We start from the raw sequence: 24,868 nt of genomic DNA on the forward strand, positions 1-24,868 counted from the left end.
TCTGGAGCCCTGATTGTTAGATAAAAGTGTGGTGGGGGGGGGAGCAGACAGAGAGAGATAGGAGGTGGTTGGGAGCAGAAGATGGAAAGATCTTCGCGTTTCTCCCAGGAATGGAGGGAAGATGGAGGTGACAAAACCGCGGCTGTGTCTGCTTGCCTTGAAGCAAAAATCTGAAAATGCTCGAGGGGTGTTAGGCTGTTAGGCTCCCTGGATCGTTAGTATTTCTCATGCAGATTTTGGTGGGGAGCGGTGAAGATGTTACCGGGGTCTTATTTTGCGCGTGGCGGTGGGGCCTGCGCCGCAGTGGGGAGGGCGGAGGAAGCCGCCTTTCCTAGTGGATCCCGTTCAGAGTTCTTTGTCCCTTGACGGCGAGGAGTGGCTTCACGACTTTTCTTGCCTTATTGCTTCGGTTTCCAGACGCAGGCATTGTCGCTTGGTCCTCCTCACACGATTGCTGCACTGGAACGGAAGGCGCCTCCGCCACAAGCAAACGGAGGGCATACTTGTGCATGCGTGTGTGTGCTAATAACCAGCGTCCACGCGCCTCCCGCTGCAGTCGCTTCCAGAGGGGCCGCCCTGCTAGTCTGTCGCGGGGACGAGGGGAAACAGAGTGACACCTTAAAAACGACCATCTGCTCTGTATGCTTTAGTTGAGATTCCTGCGTTGCCGTGGGTTGGGCTAGATGACCGTCGGGTCCCTCCCGCTCTGCAATTCTATTATTCTATGACCACCTTTTCTTAAGGCAGTCCACTCTCTTAACCGCTCGCCAGATACAACACCAAATGGGATCCTGAGTGCTAGGAGATTTCACCACCATCGTTATGTAGGACATTGGGCGAAGTAGACCGCACTTCACAGAAACTTCCGTCTTGCCAAATAGTCTGGATTGTCGTCTTGACGGTGCCACAGGTCTCTTTGTTCTCCATCTGCCTCCCGCCATGCCTGAGGCGCACCTTTGGTACCCAGTCTCCTTCTTTCTTTCTTTCTTTCTTTCTTTCTTTCTTTCTTTCTTTCTTTCTTTCTTTCTTTCTTTCTTTTTTTGGCCTAAGTCTGAACACAACTTAGGCCCGCGCCTCCAAAGGCATATCCAAACATCTTCGCTTCCTTTCCCTGCCGCCCCCCCTCCGACACTCTGTCTGCCATTTGCGGTTTGTTTCTGTTTTGTTCTGCCTCCCCCCGCCCGCCCCAAACTGCCCCTCGCCCTTCTCGCCGGCTGCCCTTGGCTCAGCGCTCTGTCTCGGCTGCTTGCAGCCTTCCTTCCTCTTTAGCTTGACTTTGGCCTTGCGCGCAAAATAAAGGGAGGGAAGACACAAAGGAATCAAGGATGCGACTCAATCGGAATATCCTCTGCTCCATCTCGGCCGCCTGTTTCCAGCCCCTGCTTTCACAAACACTCACACCACACATCACAAAACAAAACTCCTCGCCAAGCCAGCAAGTTTTTAAGCACAGCTGGCCAGGGATCTACCTTGGGGGCTGTTTTTTCTTTACACCGTGATTCTATAGACACACAAGGAAACTAATGAACCTTCTTTGAGTGGAGGTTGTGGTATAATTTCATATTCATCTGATAACTGTGTGTAATAATAGTTTTCTCAGAGCGAGAGCAGAGCGAGAGAGTATTTCATAATTCAGACGCCTCGAATGCGGAAAGAAATATATTTTCCCACAAAGGATAAAATGAAATTTGTTTTCCCTGATCTTCAAATTAAACCCTTGATCAGTGATTTGTTTTGATCCTTCACGTTTCCAGATCTCTCCAGGGCTAAAAGCGGGGCATGCATTCATTCACTCACACACACCCCGCAAATGAGGAATTAAAACGACGTTCATGTTTATTATCTACATTTTTAGTCTTAACTAAATGTTTGAACTTTACCTCCTTCAGATGTTTCCCAGCCAGGCATGGTTTTGAACGGAGATGTTATTTAACTGTAGGTGGCCGTAGCAGTTTATCAGATGTGTTAAACAATTTCCATTTTGCAAGGGGGGGAAATGCGGTATTTACAGTGCATTATTGTCTTTAAAATGATTATCTACAATTCCCCCTTTTTTTAGAAGTCTGAGGCGATAAGCATGCTTAAGAAGGAATCAATATTTTTAAATATCTGAATACTGCTATAGAGAAAAAGCTAACAGATAACTTTTAAATATATATATATATATATATATATATATATATATATATATATATATATATATAAATTAAAATAGGATAAATATTTAATGATGCCTCAGAATAACAATGATGGTTATGGAATGACTGGGAACTAATGATTCTTTTTCAATTATATGTTCGACTCCTTTCCATCTCTATTCCCAAATTTTTCCCGTTAGACAACGGAGGCCACAACAGAGCTGATTAGGTAATCAAGGTCTTGTTTAGTTTTCTAAGTCGCTGAATAAATGTTTATAAAATACAGGCTGAATTAACGAAAATCAGTCCTACGAATACAACCAACTTCCTTCCATGTTGAGATTCTTTTCGCTAGCATCCACAGGCGATTTACCTCGCAAATAGCACATCTGACCCAAAAGCGAAGGGCGTCCTTTAATGGTCCTCTTTTTTATTATAATTATTATTTTACTCTCTCTTTCACTATCTCCTTGCAAACACCAGGCTCAACGGTTGTGCAAGATTGCACCATTAGCGGCGGAAAATATAGAAATGACGATGCGTTCTTTATTAAGCTCAATTGGTTTCCATTTGTGGATGATTATGGACTTGCAATTAGTCTGTGCGAAGTGAAATAAAATGAGTGAGAGAAAGAAGCAGTATCAGTATATGCACATTATATGTAGTGTGTCCATGTATTTTTAATTAAGCCACCGAAATAAATATTCCTGGTATTTACGTGTTCAAAAAAACAACAACTAACTGTGGGTTCCGAGGCGTACAAGCACTCAAGACACACAATGGTCGGTAAACTGCTCCAAAAATGCATATCACTGGAGAAGCGCATTGCGACAGATACTATTCGCTCGGTGTCATGGCCGCTCTAGGTAGGTCGACATCATATATGCCTGTGTATGTGACTGTAGCTAGGGAAAAGATCATAGGGACGGGGTAGGTTGGGGTTATCTTGGAGGTGTATATATATATATATAGACAGGGTCCTAGACATTAAATTCGGAACAGTTATAGCTGCTGTGGATAGAAACCTGAAAATGGCGATAACCAAACATGAGTTAGCTTTGTATCTGCGCATCCTCACATGCCGATCAGCTGCAATTTACACGCCGTCGGAATCCATAGGCAAATTGCCCGTGATGGATTCCGAATGGGATTTGCACCCGGTTCCGATCCTAAGCACGTTTTCTGAGAAGCAAGTCCTCTTACAGCAGGAATCAACGCGATGCTCATGGAGGCGTGTGAGCTCCCGTTGGCATCAGGGCGGCTTCCTCGGAGGTAAATGTGCGTAGGGTTGCAGCATTACTTGGCCTAGAGCTTAATCTTGCATTTATTTGTTTATTTAAATGCTTTGTGAGGGGCATCTCAGTTAAAGCTCCCATCCTTGGCCGGAAGGATACAGGACTGCTGTTCTCTTTCTGTTTATCGTACACAGAAAGAAATGCTGTTGTAAATGACCCGCATTCAGCCTTGGGGTGTGTAAGTACGTGTGTGTGTGTGTGTGTGTGTGTGTGTGTGTGTGTGTGTGTGTTTGTGGTGGTGTGGTGTGTATGTAGTGTGATGCGATTTGGAGGGTGGGGTGTGTAGAAAATAAGGTTCTCTCTCTGTCCCTCCCTCCCTCCTCTTCACACACACACACACCCAACATGATTGTATGGCTTCATTAGCGACACACATGTCCACATACATCTTCCTCCTGGAGTCAATCCCCAAATCCGCATCTTGTTGGCGTCGCGGGGACGAGTCCTTCGCTCTGATAGGCTAAGCCGGGGGTGCTTTTTGCAATGCCTGGGAGTTTGATAAGGCAAAAGGAACGTCCCTCTGATTGTTTTAAATGGCTCTGGGCGCTTTTGTGTTTCCTAAAAGAGCATAAATAATTAAAGTTTGGCAGGGAGGAAAAGCTTTCTTGCAGAACTGTAGTGGCCATAAATGAAATGACTCAGAATCGCTTCTCCAGTCAGTTTTTACGAGAGCTGCCAGACAGTGTCTGTTCACGTTCTCCAGATACTAGGGGCGCCATAACAAAGTTAAGGTCAAGTTAGTGTCTTATCTTGGGTGGCACAAATATACAGCACCTTCTCTCCGGGCGGACCAGGCATATTTTGCTTCTCTCTCTTCCGCCCCCACCCCCCTCGCTCCGACACCGTTATGCCAGCCGTCCTAATTTTTCACGGAGGCTTCTTTGGAGATGTCACTCGCAGTGGAAAACCGGCTAGTTCCAGGAGGCAACGACGACAGACCTTGCAAGACGCCGAACGGTAAAGCCACCCTTCTGTGCTATGTTGCGCGTTGCGAGGCGGGCGCGGCGGGGTGGGGTGTTGGTTTGCTAGTTCCCGGGTTTGAAATGCTACCGCGCCGGATAGAACAAGGGCGACCCATTTTGAAGACGCGTCTGTGGAAAAGTCCCAGATTTCTCTTCGCGTCTTAATCAGGGTAGGAATCCTTGAGCGGCTCAAGGACACCGGATTCTTCTCTTTTGCTGTGGTTTGTTTAATAGGCATTTCCAGACTGTAAGTGGTCTTTTGCAAGAATCGTGGAGGGCGTCTTTTTCTCTCCCCACCCCGCGCTCGTTTCCTTTTCCTTATTAACAAACGACCACCGTGTCCTTGAACTTGGAATGGTGGAAACTAGTTGCCTCCTATCCAGATATGTAGCTGATTCAAGGGTTTTTGAAAAGGAGTGGTGAGGTGGTGGGGGTCGACAGGATGCTGGTTATTAGCTTTATGTTGATTTCCTGTGGTGTGGTTACTGGAGGGTGCGTCGATGGGTGGGGGCGAATGAGGGGGGGAAATCGTCTGCTTTTGGAATCGTCTGCTTTTTCCGCATGATCCTGAGGCGCTTGGTCTGGAGGATATATTGGAGACAACCGCGCAAGCGAGAAAGCCTTTGCTTCGCTCCATTGCGATAGGAGACGCAGGGGCCATTTTAGCTGCGCAGTCAACATTTGGGAGGGGAGGGGAGTCCATTCATTGCAGCAAAACCTAAAAGCAAGCATGAGCATTCGAAAGAAAGGAGGTGGAACGGTGTCTGGCTAAATGGACATTGGGTGGTGCGGCTGGTTTATGCCCGGATCTGTTGCGCAGGTTTGGTGTGAGCTTGTGGTGGTGATTCGTGGATGGGCGTCATACAAGCAAGGCAACCAAGGTTAAATGGTGGACACTGGAAGGAGATCTGGATACCATTTGGGCATATGATCTTCCCCTTCCTTCTACTTCCCCACCCCTTTTGTTTTCTTTTTTTTAATTAGGAAAGAGGTTCATATATGGGGAAGCTGGGACTTGGCTTGGTTAGGCTTTAGAGATGAAGGTATTTCTCCTACCTTCTCAGCTTCTTTCCTACAGCTAAGTGCATAAGAGGGCTTAGGACTTATGAGTCACTGCGGATGTCAATCAGGAGCACCCTTGTACAACATATTTGGTCATTTTGGGGTTTATCGAGGACATCAAACGAATATGTGTCGTTATATATCCATATAAGCCTCTCATTAATGTAAAACAATATAACAAAGTATATAATAATAATATCTCGTATTCTCTTCCTATTTGGGAGGTGTATTTGTGTGTGTGTTACACGCATATCTTCACACACACACTGCTCCAATCCTACACCTATTTAGCCGGCTCGAAAGCCCACACTGAACTAAGGCTTTTAAACCCGTCTGACTACGATTAGCCTCGTTGTTTTAATTCGCCTTCGTGCTTCTAAAGGATTGAATGTATAGGACGTTACAAGGTTGAGACCGGAATGCGTGTGTTTTTTAAAAAATAATAAAAAAAATCATTTCCCCCCCCCCTTCAGAAAGTCATATTAGATGGCCCTGAAATCCAATTTCTTTCGAGGTTTTTTGGTTTCTTTTTCGTGCTCCTGGCTATAGTTCATAGGAGAAAATAAATTCCATCTCATTTTACTATCAGTATCTTGGATAATAATCTTAGATGTCGACTTTATTTTATTTTATTAATAGCCCTCAGAAGTTTGGGAGCGGGAGGGGACGGGAAATAGACATGGATTTCCATCTTGTTGTCTTTAGTAAAGCGACGGTGTTCTGGTACTGTTTCGATTAGGAGGAGAAACAAAGTTGTGGGGTTAAACTTGACATTGTACTACAGCCAAGGGAAAGAACCGGGAGGAAAGAACCGGTCTTCTGTTATTACCTGTTGTCAGAAGAAATGTGCCTCTTCTTCCGTGGGGATTCTAGGTGTGTATCTGATTTAATGTGTCCTCGCTCATTTCATGCGCCTTGAATGTGTAGAAGGAGAAGGAAAGGGAGGAGGGCGAGGGAGCCATTCCAACCGCACAACCGCGAGGTGAAGGTGCTGTGTGCGGTTCTGTGTTTCGGAATTTAATTCTCAAATACTGTGTCTTTCTCCCGTTCCTTCCCCCTTCAAGTGACATTGAAGCTGGGGTGTGTTTCTGCGTGGATCTGATTGTTGCTTTTCAGAAGGAAGCGACTGTTCTGGGGCAGTTGCCCCACCCTAAGATGTCTGATGCAGCCGAGGGTTCTGTCAGTCCAGCAGGCGCTCGGAAACGAGGCTCACACTTCGATGAAACGCGGGTAGTGGTGGAAGTTGCATCGATTAGACAGATAGACCTAGTCCCCATTCCATATTACCTCCCTCCCGATCTCTTTCGCTCTCTCTTTCTTTCTTTCTGTCCGGTACAAAATGATATCGTGAAGTAGGGAAGGGAAGCAAGCAACAGAATTTCGAGTTGGAAAAACTGCGTTATATTAAATGAAACAGGGGAAACGTCCTGGTTTTGCTACATGATACTCTGACTGGCTAGCTAGCTATCAAGCATTTGTGTGTGTGTGTGTGTGTATGTGTGTGAGAGAGAAGCAACAAGCTCCTACATGCTTTTTTCTAATAAGGAGAAAGGATGCTCCAATCAGGGTAAATATTGGCGGTTGCTTTGCAAAGTCTGGAAAGCGAGAGATATTCTTCCTAAACACCTTCTTGGCCCTTAAGCCTTTCCTGACTGCATTTCCGGCGACTGTTTGTTCTTGTTCTTTTTATAGAAATACAAACTATTCCTGTTTGTGTCTCAAACCAGGACATGGTGTCGTAGGCTTTGTGTGCCTGACTCTATTCCAGTTCTGTGGAGGATTTTGCTAGGATATATAGGTCTGAGCTGTGCATGTGAGATGTATGCGCGCAGGAATCTGGGCAAAGGATGGCATTCCCAGGTGATTTGCTGCCCTACCTATAGCTTATCGAGACTCCTGGTTGGGGAAAGGGGGGTGAAACGGGGGGAGGAGGAGGAGGAGGAGGGGAAGCGGAGTATATGTGTGTGTGTGTGTGTGGAGTTTGGGGAGGTGGGGGGGGGGAGAGAGAAAGAGCTGGAAAAGGTCCTATTTGTCCAAACCTGTGCCTGTTTTGCGCGTGAGAGAGAGCGAGAGAGAGAGCGCGCGCGCGTGTGTGTGTGTGAGCGAGAGAACTGGGAAGCTCTCGGAAGAAGGGCATTCTTGGAGAGAAGGAACCTCTGGCGACGGCAGGCGGGCGAAAAGGGGAGCCGTTCCTAGATATAAGGACATTTCTACCATCGCCTGCCGTCACGTGACATAATTACCACTCGAATCAATCAAGATGAATTGCACGTCAGCACACGGTGGGATTTTTCCCCCCTTGGTGGTGGCTGCTCCTGCCCAAAGCCTCGCGCGCAGATAGATGGGGCTCCTCCGGCTCCCACGCGCTGGCTCGGCTGCTGCTGCTGCTGCCGCTGCCTGCTCGCCCTCGCCCAGAGGCAGCAGCAGCTGGAGGAGGAGAAGACATGAGTGACTTTGACGACTGCGGCAGCCACGGGGCATCCAGCATGTACCTCCCCGGGTGCGCCGCCGCCGCCGCTGCCTATTACGTCTCCTCCTCGGATTTCTCCGGCAAGCCCCCGTTCCTGTCCCAGTCGCCCTCCTGTCAAATGACTTTCCCTTACGCCTCCAACCTGCCTCCCCATGTGCAACCGGTGCGCGAAGCGGCGGCGGCGGCGTTCAGGGACTACGCGGGAGGCGGCGGCGGCGGAGGTGGCGGCGGCGCAGGCGGCGCAGGCGGCGGCGGCAAGTGGCCCTACCGAGGCGGCAGCTACGCGCCCAGCAGCTACTACGAGGAGGTGATGCACGGCAGGGACTTTCTGCAGCCGGCCACCCGCAGGACAGACGTGCTCTTCAAGGCAGATCCCGTGTGCGGAGCCCACCACCACCACCACGGGGCGGCCGCCGCCGCCGCCGCCGCTTCCGCAGCTGCTGCGGCCGCCGCCGCCGCCGCCAACTTCTACAGCGCAGTGGGCAGGAACGGGATCCTCCCGCAGGGCTTCGACCAGTTTTACGAGGCGGCGCATGGCGGAGGCGGCGGAGGCGGAGGAGGCACCCCCTACCCGGAGCCAGAGGGCGACAAGGGCGACCTCAAGCTCCCCAGCAACACTTGTGGCAAAGCTTCCCCGCTGCCCGGCCAGGAAAAGAAAGTGACAAGCGAGGGCAGCGCCGAGTCGCCGTCGGGGGAGGCCCGACCGGACAAGAGCAGCAGCAGCAGCAGCAGCAACAGCAGCACTTCAGGTAAGAAGAGGCGCCCAGTCCGAAGAGCCACACGACCAGCCCCGCTTCCCCGAGCTGTTGATTATTTATTTATTTGTTAAGTTGGGGAGGCGGGGAGCGAGAGGAAAGCCAAAAATTGAGAGGGGTGGGGTGGGTGGAGGGAGGATGGGTGAGTAGGTGGGTGGGAGAGAGAGAGGGAGGGAGGGAGCACGAGGCCACCACTTTGTCAAGCCCGAGGTCTTTTTTATGTGAGATTTTATAAGCATCCGAAGGGCTTTTATATATCCTATAAGGTTTCCCTCACCGTTGTAAAGCGTGTTTACGATAGGAAACCCATTGAGGGTAACTTATAGATGTTCTTGGAGGAGGATGTTAATTGTGACGAAACTGTTGATTGGGCGGCTGAGAGCTCCCAAAGTTTTGGGGAGGGGTGTTCAGACATATACTGGTATGTGATTATATATATATATATATATATATATATATGGTGTGTATATATGTGTGTGTATGTATGTATGTATGTATGTGTATGTGTATATATATATATATATGTATATATATATATATAAATTCAGTGGGCATCCTGTCTGGGCTGGACTTGGGACTGACATTTGAGAGAGTCAGAATTCTTTTCCACAAACCATTCTACTGTGGAAGGGGAGGGGGGAAAACCAGGGTCCCAACTGAACGGGTAGAGGTGTACTTTTGCAAAGTCAGTTTCAAACAATTCCACTCATGCCCTTCTCTCAGTCCTGTAAATGGAGTTGGGTAGTATAAGCTTGGGATTACGTCGATTATTATTATTATTTCCATCTTTTCTTCTTCCACCCACACCTTCCAAAAACCACTTTGACAAAGTTGACTAGCGTGAGGCAGAAAACTCCCTGGATGTTTCAGTGGTCGGTTTCCCAGGGAGTAAGGGAATACTTACAGTAAGTCCTTAGGAAGTGTAGCTCTGCTTGAAAGTGTTCTGAGTGGGACAACATATGCCAGCTTCTTAATTTCTTCGTTCCTAATTTCCCCCTTCTGTCTCCCACCCCGCTTCCCTCATTATTATCATCATCATCATGATTGGGTTGTCTTTTTTCTTCCTTTCCTGAATGTCCAGCACTTCCCCAGCGATCCCGGAAAAAAAGATGTCCCTACACGAAATACCAGATAAGAGAACTGGAACGGGAGTTTTTCTTCAACGTGTACATAAACAAAGAGAAAAGACTCCAGCTGTCTAGGATGCTGAACCTCACGGATCGACAAGTCAAAATATGGTTCCAAAATCGACGGATGAAAGAAAAGAAACTGAACAGAGATCGACTGCAGTATTTCACGGGGAACCCCTTGTTTTGAGAGGACTAAGCGGGGAGCGGAAGGAGGCGAAGGAGACCTCCCTCCCTGGTCCAACCTGCCACCTGAGTGCAAAAAAAATTAATAATAATAATCAAAAAAAAAATAATCAAGAGGTTTACACGACATCCACCCTGCGGACAAGTTCCCTTTATTGTTATTTTTATTGTTTTTATTTCACCCATGCTCAACAGATCTGGTTCTTCCAAACAGCCCTTGTGTCCACGAGAGGTCTTGGGGCGCTTGGCGGAGAGGAATCCTCCAAAGGGGGACCAGAAACCGAGAGGGTAAATCCAATAGTCCATTCTAACCTTGTTGTGTGTCGTTGGAGTTTTGGGTTTGGGGGTTGTCGTTTTGTCTGGATTTCCACTCCCTTTCCATCCTCTCTCTTTTTCTTTGGTGAAACTACCCACCGTGTTGCTTTAATTCCCTCCCCACCCACTTCTCCTTAGTTCCTGGCGGAGGCCGCTACTAGACCTCGAATGTAGATGGTAGTTAAGAAAGAAGCGCGTTATGAAACAGCCGTGTTGGGCCCGCTTTCTGTTGGGTCTGAGATAGGAGAGAGTGACTCCTCTCAACTTCCTCCTTTCGTTGTCGTTGTCGAAAAGGTGGTTCTGTGCATTCGGTAGCTACCTTTACGCACACCAGTATAGAGAGAGATATCTGGTTTCCATTGCCTTTTTTTGGGGGGGGGTTGTTTTTAAAAAGAAGCAGCACGGGACACTGTCGTGCCCATGTGAACAAATGGTTCCTAGTAAGGTTGAAGTTGCCTTTTCCGCGTGCGTTATGAGCAGTGCCATCTCTGAAGGTTCATAGTCGGGTCCCTGCTGGTGTCAAATGAAATCGACTAATGGCTGAGAGTGTGGTCCGACCCACCGTTATGTGCTCCCCTCATGCCCCTACATTTCAAATAAAAAAACCTGTTCGTTCTCTTTTTCTCCGCTATAATGAGAATAATTTTAAAAAAAACAAAACCCAAAAAACAGGAGCAACGTCCCCGGCGGGCTTACCCAGCTTCTGTTATTTTTAGGGGGAAACTCAACATGTCAGCCTGGGGGGAAAATATGTATGTAAATCTATGCCATTTGAATAAGTGGGAGTTAAAAGGTGTTGCTTTTAAAACTCTGTCTGGAACATATCCTGTATTTTAAAAAAGCGCTATATTGTAAAGCGCATCCTGATCCGACTTACAGTGGATATCCACTGTAGTACAAAGTTCTAATGAACTTTGGGGAGGCGAAACGAACTAGCATAGCGACTTAGAGTTCCAGTCGAAACGAAACTTCCCACTCCAAAACTTGAACTTAATTAAGGATGGGTGACTGGTACTGGGATAAGGAGGGCAAATCTTTTAAAAGGTGCCTCCTGATCTTCCACCCTATATTCACACACACACAGAAAGGAACGGGAGAAATAATCTAATTAGCCACCAAGCTGCCCAGTCTTCATTATCATTATTATTCTTATAATTATTACTATTTTTCCGAGAAGGGTTTGGTGGAGGTCCTCGCCTCTACTTTTATATTGCGCGACCTAGCTAGGCTGTTTACAAAACCTTGAACTGTCTAGACAACACCATAAAAGCTCAGGGTCTAAACAGCTTAATTGGGTTATATTGTACACCTTCTGGTGGCAGAAAAAGAGATTTCCGCAACGAGCAATAAAGGAGACGAGTGAGAAAAGAATTTGGCTTAAAAAAAGGAGGAGAGCAGGGCGGGGGAGGGAGAAGCGGTGGGTCCATTTTGCATCAATTAAAGGCCAAACTGGACGGATAAAATGAGAGCGAAACATATAAAGCAAACGTTAAGCGTCGAGGCTTCAGGTAGACATGGCCAAAAATTAAAACTTGAAACTCTTAAGCAAGGAAAACAGTAAGTGTCTGCCTTTGAACTTCCAAAATGTCAAGGTCATCACCTTTAACCTTTCTGAATAATTAGGAGCCTTAAAGGTTCCTCTCTTATTTTCAACCACCACCCACTCTCTCTGTGTGCCTCTTTCCCCCATTTCTTACTTCCTCCCCCCTCTCTCTGGCTTTTCTCTCTCTCGCACACCCACCCACCGCACACGCACACACACACACACACACGCACACACTTCTTACTGCATAGCTATCCACACTCGCGAATCCACCACGTAGGTCTTTGGAGCGCTTCGACTTCCATTAGGAAATAGTTAATTTCATCAGTTCTTACCAGGGGTATTTGCAGAATTCTCCAGACTAACCCCATTGCAGTTTCTCCAGACTGTGAAACCTCTTCTAATTCCTTCTGAAACCATATTTAGAATTCTGTCCCTAGCCACCCTCCCGCTCCGCAAGGCATAAGCCACCATTTCTTCTCAAATTTTTCTTTTACTGTTTGGTAGTGATATACATACAGAAATCAGGTCAATACATTTTTTTTTAATCCCAATAGATAAATAAATAAAGTCAAAAGCAACAGTTGCAACTCAGTGCCACTAAAATAAATGAGAATTCGTTCATGGAATTCAATGCGACGCAGATTATCCGAAAAAGAACTGACTTGTGATTTGGAGCCCATAAGATGTCCAAATAATTTAACTTGTAGTCTCAAGGCGCCTGAAAAAAATATCCTCTTAACGTTATAGAAAAATATTGTGTGCTTTCCTGATGCCTTAAACTGTTTTATTAAAAAGGGGGTGACTTTCCTTATCATTTACTCTTCAGTCAGGAACGTACCAAAAAGGCGAATCAATTCAAATTCACCAACTACAGTTGTCCTAAGACAACTCCGTTGGGTTTTTTCTTCGAAAAAAGCTTTAATATATAGGAATAGAAATATAAAAGCTTTTTTTCGAAGAAAAAACCCAGCAGAATAATGTCTCAGAAATGCAAGAAGAAAGCATGCAGTGTTTTTTTCAAATAAAAAAATTCCTGCATGCCGGACTGCTAAATTCCACAAGAGGGCGCGCTAATATTCCAGAATGTCTAATTGTCCTGATGTTCAAGTGTATTTCCACCCCCGTCCCCAATCACCCTGCTACTAATAAAATATCTAATATATAAGCAACTATAAGTTTTCAGGGCTTGGGAAATGAGAAAATAGAGCATAAACAGGATTTATTAAACAAGTAACTCATGACCATGACATGAACAAGACGTATTTCATTTAAAAAAATTATTTTGGGTCATAATCTTTTACAATATGATGCATAAGAATTTTTTTAAAACTAGTAATTTTTTAGGACGGGGTAGTTTATCTCCTGGATTTCCTCAACAGAACGAAATTCTAATTGTTTCTCTTTCAGCGCAATCATAGCGCCCCAAGAATACCAATGTGATCAAAGCCATTTTATATTTAGGTCGAGATTTTTTCATGAGAAGACCAACGCAGGCAGATAGTTCAATGTTAAAAAGAACGTGTACTTTTAATCAGTGGCAAAATGGGCTGCTGAGTACTTTTTTTTGGGGGGGTGCCTTTTCTCTAGAGATAGCTTTATTTACCAGAGAAGAGTCGGGCATTTTGCTTATGGTGGATATCATTTCGTCACCTTGACCCGATATTGTGAAACTAATTTTCATTATCCACAGAAAGGATACAAACTGAGAGAGAATTATGTATTCCAAGGACCCCTAAAATGTTTAAAACAGAAACGGAACCCCTTCCACAAAAAGGGCATCTGATTTGGGAGATCTTAGTTGTCTCCGAAAACGCACTTTTAGGTAAAAACACCAAAGATCAGAGTTGGTTTACTCCGCCTTTCTCCTTCTGCATAATATGGATTCGAAATTTGGCATTGTGTAATCCAATAAACTAGACACATTCAAAGTCATCCTTACCAAATGAATGTTGGGCGCATTGTTTTCCAGTGGATTTTTAAAATATTTTATTTTATAAAAAGGAGTTCATTGCTACTCCACTTACCTAGAATAGCCTTTCCGCCTGAAATAAACGGAAGTGTTCTGAAATAAAATGAAATGGTTTTTTAAAAAAAAAAAACAAACCACCACCATTATGTTGAAACACAAATGAAATTAATATTTGCCATTTAAGATCCATAATAAACGGGATGGTGTAAGATGAATCTATTTTGGGAAAGAATAATGTAGAAAAGGTTAATGTTTGGTGTGGGGCTTTCCCCCCACTGTTAAATTAACGCACGCCTTGTCAGACACCGCATGAAGACTAAACTACACGGTTAGAATTCTCCCTCACCCCTCCCCTCCCCTCCCATTTATATTAAGACCTTGTTTTGAAAATTAAAAAAATGTAACATTGTGGTTGGGGCTATATGCGTATTATATATACTCTGCTCATTAAATTAGTTGGATATTTAAAATCTCGCCTTTGTTCTTTGTGGAACCTTCACGCACGTGTGACGGACCTGGGGAGGTGCGGGGATGGGAGTTCATTTTGGTTATGATTTTCAGCAATTTCCCAAAGCCTTTTTGATCTGAGAGTGTTAAGATGGCGCAGAAAACGTTGGCAATTTAAAAAATACAGAAGTCTGTCTGTCTATCCATCTATCTGTCTGTCTGTCTGTCTGTCTGTCTGTCCCTCCATTCAAGGTTGCCAAATCTGCTAAAGCTTATGCCGCATTGATACTTCCATGTATTAAATAACTGTAACTCAAGACTACGGCCAATGCTATTGTATACAGTACTAAGTCTCTCCGGAGCTTCTAATTAATTGAGAGAGTAGAGGATGTATGCTGTAAAGACATTAACCTGGCCAGACCCTTCTAGTAAAGTCTGCGAGCGTCTGAAATTGAACTCGTGCTTTTGTGTACAAAAGGCTTATGATAAACAATGGACAAAACGTGAATCCTCTTCAGGGGAGTTTCGTTTATGACTTGAATCAGTTGCTTCATCTATAGATATCTATAGACCTAGATACCTATATAGCTATAGAGATGCATATAATATCTGCAGAGCAAAAACAAGGGAGGGCGTGCTGTTGACTTCTCCCTCATATCTCATGTAGTATAGTTAATATTAGTTAATTATGTTCTGTACATTACCAAGAGCGATGGTCTCATCACACATCTCCCTCGTCTTTTTAATCCAAATATTTGGGACGTTGTCTCTGCTCCGCATAACAACGTGAGGCTCAGAAAGCAGAATCATTTAATTGCTGTGTTATGATGGGACGAAAAGCCGCGATATTGTATGGCACTAATTTCCTTTCTTAATTAAAAGGAATACCTTTCAGCGCCTCTGCTCTGCAGTGGTGTGGAATGAAATAAACTGAATCAATGTGTAAACGCCTCCAGATTAAATAATACTTAGATGAAAGGAGGAAGGGAACATTTAGATAGGCTTCCAGGGAGCCCGTCTGAATGCCAGTCTTTTGAGCAATATTTGTCAGTCCAGTTCAGAGTCCACAGCTGCAAAATATCTGCCCCCCACTTTTGGGTAGGCTCCTTCCCCTCCCCCATCCCTTTAATAATGAGAAGAGAATAAAACAAATTGCAGTTAGAAGAGGAAAAAGTAGGAGGAATATCTTTTAATACGTCCCTACATACATTCCAAAACAAAGCCCAAAAAGGGCATCAAACGGCCAGGCACAAAATGTCGAATAAATCTGAAGGATTAAAATTAAAGTTTAAAGTATCGACTTTTCCTCTCGGATTTTATTTTCTATTATTTATTAAGACAGAAAAGGGGGATGTCAACATATATTTTACTGCAAATAGTAATCGAGTTATAAATGGAGCTTTTTTCGGGGGGTTTCACCCCCCTTGAAGAAAAAATATGGGACAGTAAAAGAGGAAAACCTTTGCATTAATGTAGATTGTATATCTCATTTATGGCACAATATTGATTTATTTATTAATGTTAATTACTACAATTCCATCTTAATATGATTTAAAACTGAAGTGGCGTTAAACACACAAGGTCTGAGTAACCCATTTCCCAATGAGATGTTTATTCAACCTTTAGATGTGTCACACAAATTTTAAGGTTTTCGGTTTTCAGTGCCATTCCCCACCCCACCCCACACACTTTAATATATTTGCCCAAGCCGGCTCAAATTCTGTCCCCACCCTTACTCTTTTTTTTTTATTAAAAGTAGTAATTGGTGATGATCAATGGATTGCTTCAGAACTGGAGAGCCTTAACCGTACACATGGTTTATCTAACAAAATAATTGGAGGTCATTAGATGGCGGCATTAGTATCTTGCGCCTCAAATCTAGCGAAATGTCCTATCTCTAAAGGGAGGACTCGGAGTCAGTTCATTAAACAACACACACCCCTGAGATGGGAAACAGGGGGGAAAGTCTGGCTTGGTTTAATGTTACAACTGGGCAACATATAGCCAAAATAAAATAAAATAAAGAGGATGCGGCCATTGGGAGATTTCTAGGGCACTTCTTAAAGTGTAAATAAGAATTACGGAAGGCCGTTTGAAGGTGGATTGTTATTATTATTATTATTATTATTTAAAAAACCTGATTAGATTTCACAGTCAAGTCTTAAAATGCAGACCAGAAAACAGTATTGGGTTGCTTTAAACTCGGTGGGTTGTCTGGCGTCTTGTTTTGAAGGGAGAGGGAAAGGGGGGGGGAGGAAGGGAAATTGCTGGAAAGCACATAAAAAGCCGGCCCCCAAAGAGGGAGCATCGTGACCTCCACTTTTGTTTGTTCCCCAGCTCAGACAAAATCTTAGCAATGGCTCTGATAATGATCTCAAATTGGAGAAAAGGAGGGGGGACAAAAAATCCTCTCTCCTACACTGGGACCACCACCGCTTCCTTGCGGTGCTGTGTCCCTTATTTCTAAGCCCCTACCCAGGACAAGGGCATGGCTTATGGACTCGCAATTTAAAGGGGTGCATGAAGAAAGAGAGAAAATGTTTATCTGGGGTGGTGATGGTGGAATGTAGCTTATTTGACGAAGGTAAGCTGGAGACTCCCCGGCAAACACAGAAGCCATAGAGAGAGAGAGCGAGACAGAGGGAGAGAAGAGAGGCGGCTGGAGCCGTAAAACCCACCGGCTCTTAACCTGACAATGATGTTGTATTTGAACAGCTGCGATAAGCTTTTTCAAAAAGGGTCTGTCTCATTGCCACAGCGAGATTTCAAACTGGGGTGAGGGGGTTGTTTTCGGCAAATGGATAGGGGAGGAAGAAGAAGAAGAAGAGGGGGGAAAGTGAAGCAACCCACCCCCAAAGTGCCAAAGACGTAAGGGTGAAAAAACCAGGACGGAAAATTAAGCTTCTTGCAGTCATTGGAGAGGCCGTGGGTGCCATTTCAAAGGGTCTGTTTTGGTTTCCCCGAGGTTCTTATTTCAAAGGAGAGAAGGAAGGTTTGCTGATAGGGATGAGCTCAAGGCCTGGAATAAATAGATGGACTCAAGGCAACATTTAACCTCAAGTAGATGGTTCCTGTGTGGCGTGCGGCGTGTGACATTTTATGAAAAAAAGAGACACCTTTGGAGTAAAAACACACTGCCAAACAAGCGGGGAGGAGAGGGAAAATATGAATGTTTTTAAAGTCCCGAAGGTGAGACGGGGGGAGAGCAGTCCTTAATTTCAAGGATATGTGTCCTCCTGTTTTTCAAGAAAAGGGAGTGATGCGGGTATAAATATAAGGAAAAGAAAGGATGAACATCGAAGTGGGGAAATCTATTTTGAAAGAAGCGTCCAAATTTATCCATAGGTAGAGTTGCCCACGATTCCTGTGGTCAAGAACTAGGGAGTGGTGGACTCAGGTGTTTATTATCGCCCTTTTTAATAGATATGAAGCTGGGTAATGAAATAATGTAAGAAGCCAGCAGATTCCGTTGTGGGATGCGGGCTACCGCGTTGTGAGTGCATATGTGGGGGGTTTTTTGTGTGAAGTTCAGCAACATCGTCTACGAAAACTTTACCTTTGCTCTGGTGCCATTTTCGTGGGCAAAGAGAATTTCTTCACATGTGTACTATGTGAAAGGACCCTCGTCTTATTTATTAATTATTTTATTTTAGGAATCTGCTGGAGCTATAAAACCAAACTTATGACCAAATTTTTTTTTCTAGCTTTTAATATTTGACGATTTGTATTAAAACAAAAATTGACCTTCTTGGTTAGCAGCGAAGAGGAAAAATCAATAGTATAATTTTCAATAATTCATAACGCGAACACCATTATGCTAAATCTTAACTATTAATCTTATCCTTTACAAAGTCTCGATTGATTTGTTAATAAAATATCTTCCCGTGTGTGGCAACAGAGGGTATAACTCTTGAAAAAGCTTCAGAAGCAAGAAAATTACCAAGTGGCTCAAGAATGTAGATGAGAATTTTATTGATCGCTCTGATTCTTCTTAATCTGTATTAATAAATTCCACAACCTTTTGTACCTTGCACTTGTCAGGAACCAATGCTTTTACAAAATCCATAAAAGGTAACATTATTTCCACCGCTACCACCACCCCTTTGTATCTTCCCCAAATTATGACACGTTTGGAGATCGCCTACACTTCAGACATAGTCAGCTGTCCACCCTCAAAAAACAAACAACACACACACAACTTTTTGGGGACCTTTATTATATGTTGTGGCTTTTGTTTGAGAAAGTGTTTGATTATGAAGTGAAAGGAGGAAGTATTGGAGAAGAGAAGGATGTGTTGTCCAGGGCTGAGACTTAGGGACGTCTCTTCTGAGGTCGTCAGTTGCCGCCAAATCATGTAACTTGAAGGAGATGTTGGGCAACCATGAGGACTGGAGATGGGGGGAAACCACTTTTATCAATATTATCATCACCATTACTATTCACAGGTGGGGAGAATGAGAAGAAGACCCACATATTTCGCCTTGTAGGATTGCATGCGTCTCCCCTTCCCACTCCCTCCATCTCTCTGTGTGTCTGCGCGCGCCTCTGCGTCCATCTCCCACCCCCCTTGCCTCTGTTTAAGCCAGCCAGGGATTTTCCTGAAGTACCTGTCTCATATATATGTATATATATATTGATATTGGAGCAAAGGGGCATGGCTCAGGATCAGCCTGAATTCGGACAGTAACTCCTTTGTGGTGTTAAAAAACACACAAAAAACACAAAACAAAACAACAACAACCCAGCAGCAACAACGAAAGAGTTGCGAGATGGGGGGGTATGGGGGGTCAGATCAGTTCAACGCATTTCCTTGTTTTAAATCAGCGCAGTGCGCCAGGGCTGGCTTTGCAAAAGGACCAAAAAAAAAAAAGAAAAGAAAAAGGTTGCTACTAATATTGCTGCCGCCGCCGCCGCCGCCGCTGGAGCTCCCTGGCTTGGAGGAGCGCGCGCACTTTCTCCTCGACGTTCTAGATGTCGCTGTTGACCACCTTTGCGCCGCAGCCCGGAGTGTCCCGCGGAGCACGTGACCGGCGGGGAGGTAGCGGCTCAAGGCCATTTTCAAATCTCATTGGCTTAGCTGTCATGTGGTTGTGCAGAGGCATCCACAATTACACAGGGAATGTTTTCGTAGAGATGTCAGCCTACAAAGGACACAATCTCTCTTCTTCAAATTCCTCCCCAAAATGTCCTTTCCCAACAGCTCTCCTGCCGCCAACACTTTCCTAGTCGATTCCTTGATCAGTGCCTGCAGGAGCGATAGTTTCTATTCCAACAGCGCCAGTATGTACATGCCACCTAGCACAGACATTGGGACTTATGGGATGCAAACCTGTGGACTTCTACCGTCTCTGGCCAAGAGAGAAGTCAACCATCAAAATATGGGTATGAATGTACACCCTTATATACCTCAAGTAGACAACTGGACTGATCCGAACAGGTCCTGCCGAATAGAGCAACCTGTTACTCAGCAGGTCCCCACCTGCTCCTTCACGACAAATATTAAGGAAGAAACCAATTGCTGCATGTATTCTGATAAGCGCTCCAAGCTGGTGTCTTCGTCGGACGTCCCTTCATACCAGAGGCTGGTCTCTGACTCGTGCTCCATTGAAAACCCCGAGGTCCCCGTCCCAGGATATTTCAGGCTGAGCCAGACCTACGCCACTGGGAAAACCCAAGAGTACCATAACAGCCCCGAAACGAGTTCAACTGTCATGTTGCAGTTAAACCCTCGCGGCGCTTCCAAACCGCAGATAGCTTCGCAACTTCCGATGGAGAAGAAAATGAATGAAAACCCCAACAGCGGCAGCGCCGCCACCGCCGCCGCCACCAACACCACCAGCAGCACCAGCAGCCACCATTCAGACAACTCTGCCAAAGTCTCTCAAGTGGAAAGTCCCGAGTCTAAGTCCACGCTGCAAGACGACAGGAGCTGCCTGGCTGAAGCCTCCGTTTCCAGCCCAGAAACCCAAGAGAAGGAAAGCAAAGGTCGGTATGATCGCAGAAGTTGGCGGCTGTGGGGGGCAGATACCCGAACGTGGTGGCAGACTAACTTGGGCACGCCAGTCTCGTAAACCACAGGAGCATTTAATGCTTTAAGCTCAGCCATAACTGCTCAGCAGACAGGGTCCCCCCCCCGTCACCTCTTGCTGCTGCTGCAGGTGCTGGGTTTTTGGTTTTGTGCAATTGGAAAAACAAAAAGGAAATAGAAGGGCATGGATGCCTTAGGACCTGGCCACGATGTTGGTGACACCCATCGTTTCATGCCTTTTGAATCCCAGAGATTCAGCCAGGAAAAGGGTGTTTTCGTTTCTCTCTTGCCAAGGCTGCTGCATTATAACTGCTCCAGCAGCTCCTTCAGATTAGAGGTTCTTAAATTACAGCCACTGTTAATCTCCCCCACCCCTCCTTGGTCAAATTGGGATCAAATATTTCCTGTGGATCTTCTCTGTGAAGAGCACAGTCGATTGCTAAGCATGGTGATAAAAAGTTGTGGGGTTGTTGTTTTTCTTTTGACGAGATAAAATAAAACAGGGAGGTGCAGCAGAGCCCATATAAAGTATGAGGAGAATAAGGCAAGGCCCTTTCTTCGAAGGAAGTCTAAATTTGGGATAAGGTACTATAGACAAGACAAGTTTGGGTCTCCTAATTTCACTAGGCTTTGAAGGTTGTTATGAAATAATGGAAGGAGCTGCATTGTTTATTTCAAGATGGGGGAGGACCGCAGGGGCTTCGTTTGGAGAAGGGAGAATATGGTGGAAGAGCGGGCGGGGGCCCCTCAGAAACCATGCCTTTAGTAAAAATTAACTTGTCAATCTCTACTGTGCATTTGTTACTCGTAGGAAGTGCAGAACAATACAATACAGACCATGTTTATTAAGCCCAGGTCTGGCATTTGCATCTAATAGGAGATGGGGAATTAAAAGCGAAAACGATAAATACAGTTGATTTTTAGGTATTCGCCCCCCTCCATATTGGTGTTAGTTGAGGACTAAAAAGGCCACTTCCCTCCCCCCCTGCCTTGGGTGTTTCCTTAATTTAATGAGTGATGCAGATGAATCTCTTTCAGCGTGATTGGGGATAGTACTGTTTTTAACTGAGGCATTTCCCAAACAAGTGGCTTTATAAGGCGGGGGTTGGTTTGCACAGTTCACATCCACTAAAATGCGAACCAGTGGGAAGATGACAGTATTCATATTGCTCCCAATGTCACAGGCTATTTTGAAATATGTGGATTAGCAGGGAGAATGCATAGAGATAATGTTTGGGAAAGCTGCAGAAATAACCCAGAGAGTGGAAAATAGTGTTGCTGCTGGCATTGTTTAACTCGAATGTGGACACCATTTTTTGTATCATTATCATTATATTAAGAAAAAACCCGCCCTGCCCCAATGTACACACCTCCGTTAGCAATGTTTAATACCCACAAGCCACCATATCTGCCAGACACAATGGATGTAGTAGGTTCATTGCCAAGGGTACTCTATAACAGACTGAGGTGTTTCTTTTTTCTTTTTCTTTCTTATTTTCCCTTCCTTCCTTCTTTCCTTCTCCTTTGATGTTGCTAGAGGAAATCAAGTCTGATACTCCAACCAGCAATTGGTTAACTGCAAAGAGTGGCAGAAAGAAGAGGTGTCCCTATACTAAACATCAAACACTGGAATTAGAGAAAGAGTTCTTGTTCAATATGTATCTCACTCGAGAGCGCCGCCTAGAGATCAGTAAGAGCGTAAACCTCACTGACAGGCAGGTCAAGATATGGTTTCAAAACCGCAGAATGAAGCTCAAGAAGATGAGCAGAGAGAACCGGATCCGAGAACTGACCGCCAATCTGACCTTCTCATAAACCGGTTCAACTGGGGGCTTGAAAGGATTGAGACCCGGGCTCAGTTACCACCAGTTGGTATATATAAATATATATATAATAAATATATATATGTAGGAAAGACTTTGGGGGGAACAGAGACAGAGAGAGGGGGGACAAAAGTGGACCCCCTTCATTTTCCATTTTTTTTATTTCTGATAGAATGTGACCTTTTGTCATTCTTTTTAGTGCTGCAAGTGTTTATGTATGTTCCTACGACGAGTATATATATGTATATATATATATATATATATATATATGTATGTGCGTGTGTGTGTGTGTATATATATATATATATATATATATATATATATATAGCCTAGCACGTGTAATTTATTATTATTTTTCTCATCGTAATGCAGGGTAAACACTGATTCAATATGATCATTTGGTCTTAACTTATTGGAGCTGTTGGACATCCAGATAATGTGACTTTTTCCATGGTTTTTTTTTTTAACTCACCACGTGGTATTTATGGGGGGGGCGGCTGTTACACGGGCCATGCCATTTTGAGTAGATGACAATACTTTTAATAATTATTTAAAATAAAGAAAAATAAGCATTTTTTCTTCCTTGAGAGGTGTGGGGGGGGGGAGGCAAAGCGAGTGAGAGTGCAAGAGTGAGAGTGAGAGGAAAAGGAATTTTAAAAAGCACATTTTAAGATGTAACACTCCCCTTTCTCCCGTGTGCGTCAAACTTGTCCTTCGTGCGTGCAATGGAATCCTTCATTCTTCCTCAACTGTAGACATTTTTTTCTCTCTCTTCCCCTTGTGGTGCATACGTGGAATCGTAGTGGTATAACAAGCAATATGTCTTCTTCTTTTTCCTACGCCTTCTTCTTTGTGCATGTCCTATTCGCATGTATAATGCAATAAACTCTGTAAAGTTCACGAGGCTCCTTTGGTTGGTCTTTCCAAATCCAAACCGAACCAGAAAACGCTACCATTTCGCCCATTTCGCAGCTTCTCCTTGCCATTCCCTTGCGCTCAAAGACTCTCCCTCCCGCGCACCCCGCCATCACCCCACACCCCCAACCCAAATCCTCCTACTAGTGTGGGAGCTCGTAGATATTTTTTTTTTAAAAAAGGGGGGTAGATTTGTCTGTGTCAGTCAGTCCTAATAATACCTTTAGCAATTGCTAGGGTCGCGAGGAAATGGCCTAGGGCGTCGGGAACAGACAGTCTTGACAAGGGAGCGCCAAAACGCTAGTGAAATGTTATGACCGAAAGTGGACACCTTTATCCCACCCAATCATAAACGGTAAGTTGAATTTTAGGAAGGAAAACGGAAGCCGTAACGAGCCTTCGCCCAGAGCCCCGATTGCCAGCCTAAATGTGCTCTTACTGCAAATCCTTACTGCAGTTTGTATATATCGTTACAAATACAGCGTGCGAAATAAATTCAGCTGTTTTATTCCTTTTCACCTCCCTTGCTTTTCATGCACCCTAGACACTTATTATTATTATTATTATTATTATTATTATTATTATTACTATTATTATTAGATTCCTACTTGCAGTGTTGTAAAAAAATAAAGGAAGCCATATTGCCTAGTCTCTGTCTACAGGGCCTTTCCCCGCTTCGTCTCCAAACGCTCACACCTTTTGGTTTCCTGACAATCCTGGGTTATTTTGCTTTGTGCGTGTGTTTGTTTTCTGTGGTTCCTTCGTTGTAGCCCACATCAGGATAATGAAGTTCACGACTCTCCGCAACGCCCTCCCCGGACATCGCTGCGAAATCTTGCTCACAGCCACTTTATCTTGGGGAAGGGGTTAGGAAGGCGGGGTGGGGGTCGGGTGGGGTGGGGTGGGGAGATCCGAAGCAGAAAGTCCCTTAAAAGGAGTTTGCAAATGAACATGACTCCCGGCTGAAGTCCAAATACTTGGGAATGCTTTCACCTTCAAGAAAGAAAGAAGGGAAGAAAGAAGGAAAGAAAGAAAGAAAGAAAGAAAGAAAGAAAGAAAGAAAGAAAGAAAGAAAGAAAGAAGGGCGGGGGGAGAGCTTGAGAAACTGCCGGCTCAGCTTCTGGAGAAATGGGCTCGTAACTAACAACAAATGCCCCTCCTTGACTTCCAAATCAGGAAATTGCCTCTAACATGTTGGAAATATTTGCTAACCTAATGACACCCAGACAGTTCATGAAAGAACGAGTGACATCACATCTCTCCAACCCGACCCCAGTGTTTTGGTTAATTGTCTGATAAAGTTGTTCTTATATAGATGGATGCTTTTTTGGGGGTACTGATTTATCAATAGTAAAGTGCGTGTATCTAAATTCAAAGGGCGTACAGAATATGCCATGTATGCACGCGCGCGCACAAAACCTGTGTATGTATTTGTATATAGTCATGTACACAGATGATAGGTATACTCTCTGTCTTTGCTAACACCAGGTCGTTGGGTATTTGTGAGATGTTATACGGAGCTGTGGGTTTGTGTTTTTGTTTTGTAATATCCATAACTTCAGTATAAAAGCGTCTCTCCCTCACTGTGACAACTACAGATATTTGGTGTTGTTTTTTTTCCCTTTCCTTTTTACTCGCTCTTAATAAACACTCCGTGATGTTGCCGTGAGAAAATGGCACTTACGGCTATGATTCAAACTCGTTTTCCTCTGAAAGTAAATTCAGCTGGAATCGAGGTCAATGGCTTCCACATACTTAGGTTGTTTTGAACTGGTATGTGAGCATGAACATTGAGTGCATGTAGACACACAGAGAAAGAGAGAGGTAAGG

General features: G+C 44.7%; 2 protein-coding genes across 6 annotated transcripts; both read left to right on the forward strand.

Annotated features, from left to right (window-relative positions):
- Positions 1-23,881, forward strand: HOXD10 (homeobox D10; the record flags this gene model as incomplete). 5 transcript variants are annotated; one of them, XR_014538435.1, is made up of 4 exons in its annotated part: positions 10,180-10,283; positions 19,473-20,257; positions 21,838-23,393; positions 23,809-23,881. XR_014538435.1 is itself a non-coding variant. In XM_083571449.1 (3 exons), the coding sequence occupies 3 exons, from the start codon at positions 111-113 to the stop codon at positions 22,113-22,115; spliced, it is 1,080 nt and encodes a 359-aa protein (XP_083427575.1). In that variant the 3' UTR covers positions 22,116-23,876. The 5 variants fall into 5 exon arrangements, 4 of the variants coding, with proteins under 4 accessions (XP_083427575.1, XP_083427576.1, XP_083427573.1 ...); XM_083571449.1 differs by lacking the exon at positions 10,180-10,283 and adding an exon at positions 1-127 and having other exon boundaries at positions 21,838-23,876; XM_083571450.1 differs by lacking the exon at positions 10,180-10,283 and adding an exon at positions 4,639-4,642 and having other exon boundaries at positions 21,838-23,876.
- On the forward strand, positions 7,486-18,303 carry HOXD11 (homeobox D11). Its single transcript, XM_083572441.1, has 2 exons — positions 7,486-8,676; positions 9,764-18,303. Exons 1-2 carry the CDS (start codon positions 7,902-7,904, stop codon positions 9,997-9,999), a joined length of 1,011 nt encoding a protein of 336 aa, XP_083428567.1. The 5' UTR covers positions 7,486-7,901; the 3' UTR covers positions 10,000-18,303.
- Positions 23,882-24,868: the final 987 nt, after the last annotated feature.

Source organism: Podarcis filfolensis, assembly GCF_964270895.1.
Source record: "Podarcis filfolensis genome assembly, chromosome: 1".
NCBI lineage: Eukaryota > Metazoa > Chordata > Lepidosauria > Squamata > Lacertidae > Podarcis > Podarcis filfolensis.

What these genes read in the sequence shown, in the direction of transcription:
- HOXD11 (XM_083572441.1), top strand. Translation starts at nt 7,902, where the DNA reads ATGAGTGACTTTGACGACTGCGGCAGCCACGGGGCATCCAGCATGTAC. An exon ending in CAGCAACAGCAGCACTTCAG is followed by an intron (nt 8,677 to 9,763) that starts GTAAGAAGAGGC and finishes CTGAATGTCCAG; the next exon opens with CACTTCCCCAGCGATCCCGG.